Raw genomic sequence first — 13,213 nt, 5'->3', positions numbered from 1 at the left:
TTTTCTGTGAAGTATGTAAGAAGCTTAAAACAAAACATATGTTTCAAACACTGAACTAATGTTTTATTTTTAACTAAAGTTTTCACCCTGTACCTACTGTTTAAAAGCCAAGATCAGCAAACAAATAATGGTATGTTCAATAAAAATTTAGACATCTACTGCAGCCTTAACATGGCATATTAAGAGCATGCCTGCAGCTGGAGCTATTTCTTATTTATTCTAGATTACAATATTCACTACTGGATTTAAGAATGGATCTTCCACATAGAGACAAGCTTTAGAAAAACCTCAGCATTTTCCTCTTCAGTATAAAAATATAGCATGCATGCACACAAAACAAGACTTTGAGGCAAAGATTCCTGACATAGGTAAAAATGAAAAATACTTTTTAAAAAATTGAAAAATCTTGTACAGATAAAAAAAATGCTATCCATGTACTAATGTCAACTACCACTTTCAGTAATTCTATGCTATTCTAACAGGTGTTTATCCAGAAAATACATTTATTTAATCTTTATGTTTTATGTGCTTCCTAAGACTTAAATTGCCACTGAACAGACTTACTATAATCCAGAAATGTCTAATGTTGTTTCAAATAAGATTTTTTTTTTAAATACAAAAGCAAATGATTACAGAATTATGTTTATGACTCAAGAGCTAGTTCAACAAATTAAACTTTCCAAAGACAATACATTTGTTTCCTGAGATGGCTAAAAGTCATGTTTCAACTTCATGTTACACTACAATTAACAAAAAATACTATGCACAAAATCAGAGGTTTAACTACAACATACAAGTACATTTACAGAAATCACCTAATTTCACTAGTACTATTTGTGTTAATGTGTACACCTTAACAAAAGTCCTAAAATAATCTTTATACATTACAAAACAAGGATTTACAAAACTTTATTTTATTTCCAAGTTACTTCATTCTAAAAATGTTGAAACATAAAAAAATACCATTTACTAAAGGAGTTTACAATAAAAGGCTAACAATCTGGCATGGAAGAGGTAAATATATGGAAACCTGTTTTAACAGTCACAAATCAGTCGCTGGTGATTAAAGAACACTTTGTTCTTCAAAGCTGGCAGGCACTTCCACGTAGCCAGAAATGTAAGTTTTCCTACCACTCTTTTTCCCTCCCATACATAAAAATATCCAATGCAATAAAAAAAAAAAAAAGTAGGATAAAAGGGTGGACATGTGATCAAATAAAAGCATTATCTAAGGTCTTGATTATTGTTCATCTTGTGTAAGTGTAAAGATTTTGTCCCAAAGTTTTCCTGACAAGATGGAGTTACTTGGCCTTTAAAAGTGTTAGCTGAAATACCTCCCTTTTTTACCAGTATATGTTGTTTGCTCACTGCTGTATTGTTGGTTTATGTCTGTAACAGAAACTGGCTCTAGGCCAGCCCATGGGTCCTCAAGCATTGAAGGTCTGTAATAGTTTTCCACATCATTAGACACTCTTTTCTCTCTGCCATGCGCTGTACCAAATGGAGTAGATGTCCTGGGTGATCCCTTTGGAAGAAAACCATCAGGTAAAGAAACATTTAATAGACTAATTCAAACTAAAAAAAAGAAAGTTTCCTTCTAATGTAGTAGAGCTTTCAAGCTGATTATTAATGATAATTACTAGTCCTCACCTGCATCTTCCTCAGAAAATAACTTTATTATACTTTTAATTATGGGTGATGATTTACCAGGATAAGAAAAAAACCCAATAGTCTTCTCTGCAATACTTGTTTAGGTCACTCTGGCACATAAGGACAGGTAAGTCCTCGTGCTATTTTTCATCAGCTGCCTAAGTCAATGACATGTCTAACTCAGAAGCTGAACAACAAAACAGAGTTAGAAGCTGAGGAAGAGCTGATCATGTTTACAAGAGCAGAAGTCAGATATTAAGTACTTACGAACTGAACACAGCATTGTATAAAGCAATCAGCTACAAACGACCTGAAGAACTTACTGGGAAAAACACCCTGTTTTAACCAGTGTTCTGTGAAATTTGAGAACAGATTACTTTCTTTGACATACAATCTGGATGGCAATCAGTGATTAAACAGATACTGCATAAAAGAAAAACCTTTTGCATGGGGTTTTGATATTTGTTTGTTGTTTTTTTTTTTAAAGATCAAGGACCACCACAATTGCTTCTACAAACCTGCTACAGGTCTGCAACTTCGAGAGCTATGACATAAAGGAAATCACTGTAACTTTTTTCTCCTGTGAGCATCATCCACTGTTCTTTTCCTCAGATTCACTTGCCCCAAAAGTGAGTTTTTTGCTAATGCTGTATTCATTTAAATTAATTTGTTTTAAACAAAGTTAAACAACCTATACTACAAACATGCAATAGTTACTTTCCAAACATGCCTGTTGCATTCTGTATGATGAGAAGAGATTTCTCTTCTAATTCCTTGAGGCCAATTATCAGCCTCTAACTTTGTAAAGGAGGGTAAAAGCTCTGATTAAGGACTACTTCTCCCCCACCTCCCCTCCCCAAATTTTTGACCCAGCAGTGGTGGTATTTGAGTTTGACTAATAAACCCGATTAGTAACTAGATCATACGAAACAATTTCTGGGTAAAACGGAGAAATGGTACCATATAGTGAAGGCCCCTATGCTTAGCCAGAAGAACAGATGCCACTGAAAATTGCTTAGTCTTGAACCTATTTCTGAAAATGTGCTGCGGCAGGATCCTGCTTGTGTGGTCCCAGTAAGTACTCTTCTAGAACTCCTAAGGCTTGATATCAGATACACAACCAGATGTGGGAGCATCCATGTCTTATTTACAGGGCTCTTGTTTCGTAGTACAATTAGGCTATGCAGATAAGATGATTATCTCAAAACTGAAAAATTACTAAAAAGTAGAGAATTACTTTATTGTGTTAAAACCGTGAAGGTACAGTCAGAGAACCACCTCAGAATACATCTAAAAACTTTCAAGGGACAAGGAGTTTCCTAGAGCAAGTCAACATGCACGAGCAAAAGTGACATTTATGCTAAGCACTCAGATTTAGTAGTAAAGCAGTAGTACACAGTGCATTCTACCTTCAAAACAACAACAAAAAAATTGAGTCTTTAAAACACCGTGTTTAATGGAGACCCTGTAACTTTGACATTGTAAAACAGTTTGAATGCAGAGCTTATTTAATGTTATGTCTAATCAGCAGCACTGAAAAGAAAGCTGAACTGACATAATGATCTGCAGTATCCAGTAACAGAACAAAGTAAGTCAATGTAAGACTGTTTTGGATGGATTTGTTTTATAATACTAAATGTCACTACAATATAATGCAGGCCATCAGTAACACTGATATTTTCGCACATTTGAAAATCTAGGAAATCTATTATTTGTAATAGAAGATTGATGGCCTTCAACAAGTGTTAAATTTAAGCATGTATATACTAATTTTTGTAAATTTCAAATACTAGTCATTATATGCCTTTTTCCCCCCTTTGTATTTTCTTTTTTTTCCATTTGGAAAAGGAAAATAGCCCTACCTGTGCAAGAAAAACTGTTTGGTGCCAAAGGTACCTTTAAAAAAAATGTATTTTATGATCACTGGTGCCAATAGCCTTTTCTCACTGAACTTTCCTTATAGAAACAGTCATTCTATTCTCAATACTTTTTTCCAGAAAACAAACACCTCTCTACAGTAGAAAAAAATAAATCTTTTTCTGCTATTCATTAACATGTTACTGAATGGGGTAATACTGCCTTGAAAATGGGAACAGTCACTCCCTTTATCAGCTTTCTTCACCTGATGTAATTTTAGCTGCTGGCAGATGCACAGAAATCATGATTATACCATATCACAAGATTTTTTTTTTAACTTTCTGTAATAATTTTCAACCCATCACCACTAACTAGCTACTGTTGAGTGTAGAAAGGGAAACACTACCCCTAAAGTGAATTCTTAAAGAAGATTTCAAGAGATACAACAAACATGTTTTCACAAAATTTAAAGTAGATGCGTCTCTGTGGGAAAAACAGAAAGCTCTATAAATCATCAGCCACATAAAGGTTAAGTCATCAATTTTGGAAAAATCAAGCTTACTATGTTTTTCTTTAAGTTTTCTGCTCACTTCAAAACATGAAAGTCTGTAAGCACAAATAAGCACAGAATGCTAATAACGTCATTAATAGAACATTGAGGTAAATATAAACTGTCTTTTCGATTTGGTGATGAGATTTTAAAGGGTCACTTAAGGTTTTCATCTCAAAAGTGACAGTAGCACCATAAATTTCAAAAGCAGTGTAGCTCTCTTAACAATAGCATCTACAGAAGAGAAGGGAACAACCCACATACCTCAGAGTAAATGTGACATTTAGAACATGCAAAAAAATTCCTCTACCTGAATCTACTCATGGCCTCAGGGACTGAGATTCTTGTTGCCCATGTCTAAGAAAATGGGGACTCACAGTTTATAAAATTTCCTCCATCCATAACTGCCTCTATTGCCCTCCCAGGCGAAACAACCCATGTCTATACATGTAGAAGTACACACATTACCTTAGTCCTAGGCAAAGCTACTGACATATGATGTCTTTCTAGTCTTAGAAAGCATCACCATCATGTCAGTGGTCCTAAACTACTCATAAGGTCTGCAGAAGGAAAGGGGAGAAGGGAAAATGTTGTGACAATTTGTGACTGGATTCAAACTTGTACCTTCCTTATGTCAGGTTTCTTACTTAAGGCCAAGGATGAAGCCTATGAGACTGTCCCTGCTCACAGGTCCTGACATGAAACAGTTATGACTAAAACTAGAGGCAAAAGGATTCCTACATATTCTCCTGATCAGTTAATTTAAGGCAGGCTTTTAAAAAACACTTAATTGCACATCCAAAGAGTGATCTTCTGAAAGGAAATGTCTAGACATGAGTGACATAAACCATCCCTCTAGAATCTGCAGCAGAAGCCCCACATCCTTTGCCTTTTCAACAGAGATTAAGCAATCTGTAGGCTTCCACACTGGGAGAGCCTTCGCTGCTTTGCTGAAGAAAACGGGCAAAGTTCGTAACGATCCACTTCCACAAAGTATGAGATTCATCTAAGATAGTTATCTGCATCATAAAAAAGTAACCAAAGACTATTTTTGAACGGAAATGTGACTATGCAGTGCAGGCACATTAAGGTTTTACTAATCTCTATTAAGATTTGATTTCATTATTACACTTTAATCCTTAAAATGACAGTAAGAGCACCTGAAAATTTTATCATTGTTCGTACTGCATATGTCATTTGTTACACTTTAAGGTTTCTCTAATATTGCCTGAAGCCAGCTATATACGTAAAGTTGGTATAATCTCAAGAACTGTCATCCCTATCTGTACTGCCGGTAACACGCCTCAACTAAACCATCTGAAAAAAGTGTAAAGTCACAGAACCTGTTGTTGATAGCTCTCAGGAAGACTACTTTATATAAACTAAAGCTTTCAGTGCAATGTAAATGCTTAAAAATGATACTCTATTATCCCCACAGATGTTCTCATTTCTGCTTAAAGGAGCCTCAGCTTAATTCTCTTTAATAGAGCACTTCTCTACTCATGTCCCAGAAAGCTGTGTGTGTGGACAGGGCAACTTCCTTGATGTAAGACAACACAGCCAAAGTAAAGCACACAGCAGTTCACCGCTGCACTAAAGAAAACTGATGAAAGGGAAGTACGTACAAGAGAAAGAAGTGTCTGTGGCAGTTTTGGGTGGTGCTTAATTTTCTCTCTACCTTCACATAACCGAGCATAAAAAAGAAGAAAACTATGCTCTTCTGAGTCCTAGTGTCTTCACAACAGGCCTCATCCAGGCCTGGGGCCTTCTTCCCTTTCCTGATCACACAGCGGGCTGAGCTGGGGTCTCTCAGTTCTCTCTACTCGGTGGGGGGTATCAGGGAAGACACATGTTGCTCAGTGTGCTGCAACTGAAAATCGTGGCGGAGGGGATGCATGCTGCGCCTCGTCATAAGCCCTCGGTGTGCTCTCCCCTGTGGGCTGAGGGCCCGCTTAGCAGCAGCATCTCCCTCCCCCCCCGCCCGCCCCCGCCCCGCCGTGCGGAGGCGCAGGCCTGTCTCCCTCACCGCCCTGCCCCATACCTGGTAGTGCCTCTGGAAGCCCCCGGGCGAGCGCTTGTGCTGCTGCGGGTGCAGGGGAGCTCCAGCCGGGGATTTGCCGCCGTAGGGAGCCGGGTACCGGGGGCTGACGCTCTGCGGCCTGCGCGGGGTCTGCCCCCCCGGCGAGGGGCTCCCGAACCGCCCGCCGCCGTGGAAACTGTGGCCTCGGGGCGAGTGGGCGCTGCCGTAAGGCCCGGGCCTGTGACCGTAGGGCGGCGTGTGGTGGGGGCTTCCGTAGCCCCGCGGGGAGGGCGACATGGGGCCTCCGCCGGAGGGAGGGCTCCGGAAGCCACTGCCCGCGTACGGAGGCGTCGGGGGGCGGAAGCTCTGCCGGTACATGGTCCGGGCCGGCGAGGCGATGGCGGAGAGAAATAAAACCTGCGCAACGACGTCCCCCAGCAGGCGCCTCGGCGACGCGACGTCGCGTCTGTTTTTTTCTCTTTCCCCCTTTCGCCGCCAGGCGGCCGGAAGGTTCCGGGCTCAAATCGTTCCGGGCCGGGAAAGGCGAGGCGAGGGACACCCGGCTGACAACGGCCTCCTGCCCGCCCCGCCTGACGGGGCGCGCTCGGCCTCCGCCAGGAGCGGAGCGCTGCTTCTACCGGCCGGGGGCGACTTCCCCGCGGGCCGGCCCCGACCTTGGCGGACGCCTTTCCTCCCAGTGCCCGGAGAGCAGGTCCCCGCGGCAGCCAACCGTCCCGCTTGGAGCCGGGAGGCCGGCTTGTCAGCCTTACGCAGCGATTTGTCACGCTCCCCCTGAGGGAGTTCTGCGCATTTTCAAGCTGAAGAGGAATGATGTGAAGTAAGAGCGTCTTAGAGGATGTGTAGCAGCTATGCCTGTTAACTCACTTGTAAGGCACAGTGAGAAAACCCGGTATTGGTGAACTCCGTGTGGTTGTAAGTGGACGCCCGCGTCGATAAAAATCAACGAAATCAACTGTTGTAAAGTTGTAAAGCATTTGCCTCTCATTTTGTGGCACTTCAGAAATGCGTACGTGTACTCCTTTCTTGTGTAGTCTTTTAATAAATGAGTCTGCAAATTCTACATATGTTATAGCAGTCTCAGTTGAAAACACGATGAATATCTAACAAGTACTTTAACGGAAAGGGTTTTTTTTTAAAATCAGTTTGAATGGTCAGCAATTCTTCAGTAGGGTGGTGGCTCAGGCAACAAGACCTACACATACAAGCCTTTGGGAAAATGCTGTCATATTTAGCAACATAAACTCAATTTAATAATGTTGTTTATTAGCATTCTTTCTCTGTTCTCAGCTATGTTAATGCAAATCCTCAACAGCTCTGTAAAAAATGGTAAAGTTTTTTTATTTACTTCCATCAGTGCAACAAAGCACTACTCAGTTTTAGGACATTGCAACATATGAAAGTTAAAAAGGGCTTTCAGTGAACAAAAGTTAGCCAATAAAATCAGCAGCATGTTTCTATGCTTTGTATATGAGTTGTGCTTTTCTTTGGCTTTAAACAGTTGCTGTTTGGGGTTTTTTTTTGTTTGTTTGTTTTTTGCCATGGAGATAATTTAACTTTATGCCCTCAGTGAATTCAGCTCTCCACTACATTTTACAATCTCCCTGTAAAAAATGGGGCAATATCCTTGCAATTCTAAAATGGAAAGTGACTAAACCTGCTCACTTAATTTTTTTGCTAATCCTTTATTGTTTTATCTTCTCTAGAAGACTTCTTCTCAATCCATTGTTATTATGCACACAAGGAATGCCATGTCTACACAAGACAGTTTATTGTAAGTATCAAATTGTCTGATCAGTCTTATTCCAGAAAAGAACAGCTTCATTTAATTTAAACCCTTTTCACACTAAACAAATTGGAAATAAGTATTGTTACACACATGCTGAGTTATACCGGGATAGTTTTGCTGATGAATTTCTTCTTATTGACAAATTCCGATTGCTTCTAGGATTTTAAGCATCCATGTCATACTTTTTATTACACATACCATGTCCAGTCAACAAACACATCACATGGAAGGTTTTCTCTATGTTCTTCCTCAGCATTCAGGCTGTCTGACATGCAACACTTCTTAAGACTGCTATTCGTAATGCTCATTTTCAAGCAGTCAGAAGTTTCAGCTATTCTTGAGATGCAGCTGCCATCACAGCGTATTTCTTACTCTGTGCAGGCTTTTTTATCCTGTTACAGAGCAAGACGACACTGTGGTGTTCTGTAACAAGCCTTCCACTCTGTCGTAACACAAACTAAAAATAGTCTGAAAGTACTTAGCTCAAGGAAGAACTGCTTAAAGTTCAATTCAAGCTAACCCTTCTTTGTAAGTGCGGAAAACTATTGTGGGGATATTTTACTTTTATTCCATCTTGGCAATGTTGTATGTCGCAGCCTGTACACCGAACTCAAAGTACAAGTTTCTAGCCATCAACCACTTGGCTTGTCCAGGAATTACATGTTGTAGCAAAACCCCCTCAAGTCTATTTTGTATAAGCACTGAGGCTTTTACATAGGGACTGGAATTACTGCCGCAACGCCTACATGATACCTCCCTATTTATAAAGTCCAGCCAGAACAGGCACCCTTTTAAAACTGGGACTACTTTGCAGGAGAGACGAGCCGTCCCGCGGCCGCGGAGGAAAGACCACGACGACTGACAGCAGTCGACTGACTCACGGCGGGAAAAGCCGGGGGGCGGTGCCGGCGAGGAGGCCACGCCCCGCGCCTGCGCACCGCCTCAACCCGGGAACAATTTAACGCTTCACCCAGGGTGCGGGAGGGGGAAAGGGGCGGTGGCGAGCGGCGCTTGCGCTGTGTGGCAACGCGCGCACCTTTTCACGACGCTCGCTTGAGGCGCCCGGCGTTGCTTCGAGTAAGCGGGCGACGACGCGCGGAGATGCTGCGCGCCGGGCTGGGAAGAAGGCGCTGCCGTTGTGGCGGCGGGCTGTGGAGGAGCCCGTGCCCTGTAGCTGCTGGCGGCAGCGCCTCGCCGCGTTGCCCCAGAGCCTTGAGCGCCGCCTCCCGTAGCAACGGTGGCGGGGCGCGGGGCGGAGGCGCTCCCCCGTCAGGTAGCCGCGCCGCGCCCTCCCCCTCCCCTCCCTCCCTCTATCGCCTCGTTGGGCCCGTGGAGTCCCGCCGCGGCTCTGAGGCGGTGCCACGCGCGCCCGAGCGGCTGGGGCGGCGGTCGGAGCCGTTGCGCTGGCGGGGGGCGGGAGGGACGTGAAACACCTGAGGGAGGTTTCTGCCGCCGCCGCCTCCTCCTCCTCGCGGCACCACGGTCCGCCCCGTGGACCCCGACGAGGAGGAGGCGGCGGCAGCTGCGCCGCGCCGGCGGCCAGGTGCTGCGCCCACTACCAGCCCTGCCGCCCCCCCTTCCCTGGGGCCGCGGGGCCTGTGGCGCCGGGGCGAGATCGTGGGGCGGTGAGTGGGGTCGCTGGCGTAGCCGTGGGCCGCTGCTCTGCGTCCTGCGCGGCTCCGCCGAGTTTGTAACCGCGGCTGGACTTTGCGCGGCGGCTGTGCCGCGCTGCCGGCAGCGCTGCTTCGCGTCTGGCCGGGAGCGGGCAGCTCCCCGGGGTGCCCCAGCCTGAAGAGGGGGAAGGTGCCTGCTTCCCAGTGCTAGGCCTGGTTTTCCAAAGGTTACAAAACTCGTGACTTCATACAGTTGTCCTTTTTTTTCCCCCTTTTAGTTAAAAAAAACAAAAACAAAAAAACAAGCTGCACTAAAGTAATTTTCCTCTGGCTTTAAGATTTTTCTGTTGTTTAAGAACATAGAAAACCACTAACGATTGGGTTAGAATCAGAGGAAGTTTGGAGTTCTGTTTCCCAGGATGAACATACCGAGTGTGCCTGTGGTTGGGGTGTACCTGTTGATAGTGAATTAATCCTCAGTAGTGATGGACTCGATCATAACTTGCTGCAAGTGTGAATTAAAAAATACTGATTGTGCAATCAAAGTAGAGACAATAGACTTAAGGAGTGATTGGATGTAATTGGAATGGAATCTATTTACTACTAATTTGCATTGTTGTAAAAATATTAAATGTATTAGCTCTCTTTTTAGTGCCCTCTTCTATCACAAGTATAAAGGAAAGCTTTTTTTGGGAATATGATATGAAAATTAATTTCTGTTCTATATATTTCTATTCTATCTCTCTGTTGGTTGCTTACTCATATTGTTATGTTAGACCAACCTTGGGACAACCTACTGAGCTTAACTAAAAATTTTAAATCGTATTGCAAGTGAGTGAATCTATTTATTCTTCATCAAAGTTATTTGTAAAAGGTACATATGGCTGTCTAATTTACAGTAAATTCAAGCATCATGGGAATAAAGAGTTTACAAATAGGATATTGTTAGAGCTGTGGGAATGGCTTTTCCTTTCAATCATAGAGTTACTGGAATAATTAAAAGCAAAAAATACAGGAGAGAATGTGATTTTGTGTTTTAGGGAATTTGGACTTTTGAGCCAGAATTCCAAGACAAAACACTCTGCAGGGAAAGTTTAACTTTGGCTATGTGCCTGATGGGAGGCTAGCAAGAAAAGGGAAAAAACCCCAAACCCAGAGATGCTTCTGGTCAATACTGATCAATTCTGAGCTCTGTTTTCTTGTGGTGTGGTTTTGTTTCTTTTTGTTCTTGCAGTAAGGGGTCGGTAGCATTCTGGTACTCTAGATCAGTGTACCAGAACTGCTGTTTCTCTGATAGTCAAAAGGCTTTCTATTGTAATTGTTTCAGCAAATTAGTGTCTTGCTGGAATGCAAATCTAGGTCCTATGAGTTTTCTTTTGCGAATAATTGTCCTCTTCCAGTTTGAAGAGACTAACAGGTCTTTTTTTTTCCTCAGATTTTCAAAAGCAGGCTTTTGATTCTCTTATTTTTTTGCGTTTCTCCATCATTGTGGACATCAGTGTTACTTACCGGCATTAAAAAAAAATTAAAAATGTTCTGTTTGTCTCTGAAACCACAACTGTACTGTGCTGTTCTATTCCAACTGTAGAAGAGACCTAATCACTGACTGGAATGTTAGATTGTTACCATCATGTGAGTGATATGATAATTAGTAAGTATTCATCAGTCTTAGTTATGCATAAATACATATTTACAGGCTAATCTTAACACTTTATAGGCTTCTTTGAGAAATGTCTTTATGGTTGCCTGCAACTCAGCCACAGGTAGAGAATCTGTTGGCTCTGAAGAGTTGCTGTTGTTCTGATAGTGTATCTGTGAGAAAAGTAAATAGCACTAAATGCTGGCTCAGGAGGAGAAGTGAGCCATTGAGTAAGAGAGTGCAGCTTGGAAAGGTGTGGAAAGCATAGGGAAAGATGGAGCCTTTTTGTTAACTAATTTTTTTCTTTTTTTTTTTTGTAGGGAGCTGTGCTCTTCGGTTAAGCTGCTGTTTACATATTTTCTGTAAACACAGAATAATGCCATTGTGAAGCAAATGGTGCACTCAGTTCCTTAACAGATGAGTGTATGCCTAAATGCTTGCTCAACTAGAGGCAACTTGAGAAAATTAAGGTTATGCTAGAGGATCTGTGGTGTTTACCTGGCGACTAGCATAAGTGTTTTCCAATACCTGGAACTTTCACTGAGGTGTGCAGCATTGAACAGAGGTGGCAGCCTGAGTTTTCCTAAAGGCTTTGAAATGTGCAAAATACATGGCTGCTCCCTGATAAGCATGTTTTATGCTTGGTCTGCATATTATATTAAAAACCAAAACCCGTTAAACTCAAAATCCCACTGGAGTGGTGGGTAATAATTGAGGAAAATGTCTTGAAGAATGGGATGCAAGTGTTCTCACTGAGACCAATACAGTGAATGAAAGCATTTTAGCAGAAGCCTTGAATTCCCAATGGTGCTTCATATCGCCCTAGTTTTTTTTATTATATGTATCTATCTATAGCCATCTCCTTCGTACCATATATATGGTAGGTAGGGAGAGTTATGGGGATGACTGAAGGGTGGCTCAGGTCTGATGGAAGGAGAGTGGAGCAGGTGACACAGGCATTCACTGCTACATGACTTGGGAAATACACCACACCTCCCTGCACACTTTGAGGGCCTGTGGTTCTTTTTTCCTTCCTGAAGTCTATGCTTGAATTAATTGGATTTTTTGGTGGCTATTTCCACACACACCTCCCCCCCCCCCCCCCCCCCCCATGTTGTACATCTTTCTCTTACCTGGACAAGCACCAAAAAGAGATGCTTACCACAAGTTAGTATTGTGTAATTTTCATGGTGTTATCAGCCAGGTGCTTTTTATTTTTGTGGCATAAGACTACCTTCCAAATAGTAATGAAATTACCATCCACACGGGTTGGTGAAGTGTTTGCATCTCCAGCCTGCAATTAAAGACACTGAGTTAGCAGAAGATAACTTTCTTACCCAAGGTCACCCAAGAGATAGTTGGCAAACATGTGGTCTAGGTTATGAGATTGCTTGCTCTGTGATGCTTGTTGCCACTGATGTTGTTTCTTAGAGCTAGTCAGGTTGGAAAGGGTGAGGGAAAGGAGGAAGCATTGTGATTTCCTAGTAGTTAGCTTGCATGTGTGACTGCCATTGAAAATTAAAGATAGAATGAGTATTTCCTTCCTTCATATATTCTGTCTTCAGTTTTGTAACCTCTTTTTTTGAAATGCAGATATCCTTTTCTTTTTTTTCCTGTGTGATGCAAGTGCATGAGTCTGCACAGGTCAAAACACTTTGTGAGGATGCTCTGCTTCACGTTTGTCTGCTACCCATTAGTTTTTTGTTGTGTCATTCTGATGTTGCTTGCTGTGCTTTTATTGGAGCTTTCTTCAGATTAGTCTTTAAAAGCTGTGTGAGTGTCTGTAGAAGGCACATATAAAATTGATAGGTGTTTAAAATAGATTCTGCAATGTTAACCATGAGGTTTTCCAACTTTGAAAGTCTTTACTAATGTAACATACTCCTAATAACCTACCTGTGCAGAAAGCTTTATTATCCTTTATTTGGGGAGGGAGATGAGGGAGGATGATAAGAGTGTGTCATAAAAACAGTGTTCAGACTACCAATGAGAAACATATCTTACCAAAAAAATTCAAGAATAAGTTACTGTTTTCTGTTTCTTGTCAGGTGCTAGTAATGTAAAACCATTGGATGGT

At 42.3% G+C, this 13,213-nt stretch overlaps 2 protein-coding genes across 2 annotated transcripts in view; one reads left to right on the top strand and one right to left on the bottom strand.

The window, feature by feature from the left end:
• Nucleotides 1–681: 681 nt before the first annotated feature.
• Nucleotides 682–6,455, bottom strand: MPLKIP (M-phase specific PLK1 interacting protein; the record flags this gene model as incomplete). Its single annotated transcript, XM_082015214.1, has 2 exons — nt 682–1,525; nt 6,099–6,455. 2 exons carry the CDS (start codon nt 6,453–6,455, stop codon nt 1,322–1,324), a joined length of 561 nt encoding a protein of 186 aa, XP_081871340.1. The 3' UTR covers nt 682–1,321.
• A 2,493-nt stretch (nt 6,456–8,948) lies between these two features.
• SUGCT (succinyl-CoA:glutarate-CoA transferase) overlaps nt 8,949–13,213 on the top strand; it is a gene marked incomplete at its 3' end in the record, with an annotated part of 342,799 nt that continues 338,534 nt past the window's right edge. The window contains exons 1-2 of the mRNA XM_081996281.1: nt 8,949–9,157; nt 13,185–13,211. Coding sequence (XP_081852407.1) covers nt 8,986–9,157; nt 13,185–13,211 — 199 coding nt within the window. The 5' untranslated portion in view covers nt 8,949–8,985. The remainder of the gene's footprint in view (nt 9,158–13,184; nt 13,212–13,213) is intronic.

Source organism: Phaethon aethereus (assembly GCF_964289735.1).
Source record: "Phaethon aethereus genome assembly, chromosome: 2".
Classification (NCBI taxonomy): domain Eukaryota; kingdom Metazoa; phylum Chordata; class Aves; order Phaethontiformes; family Phaethontidae; genus Phaethon; species Phaethon aethereus.
Note: the sequence above shows the minus strand (reverse complement) of the source record. Positions and strands in the feature narration are given on the sequence as shown.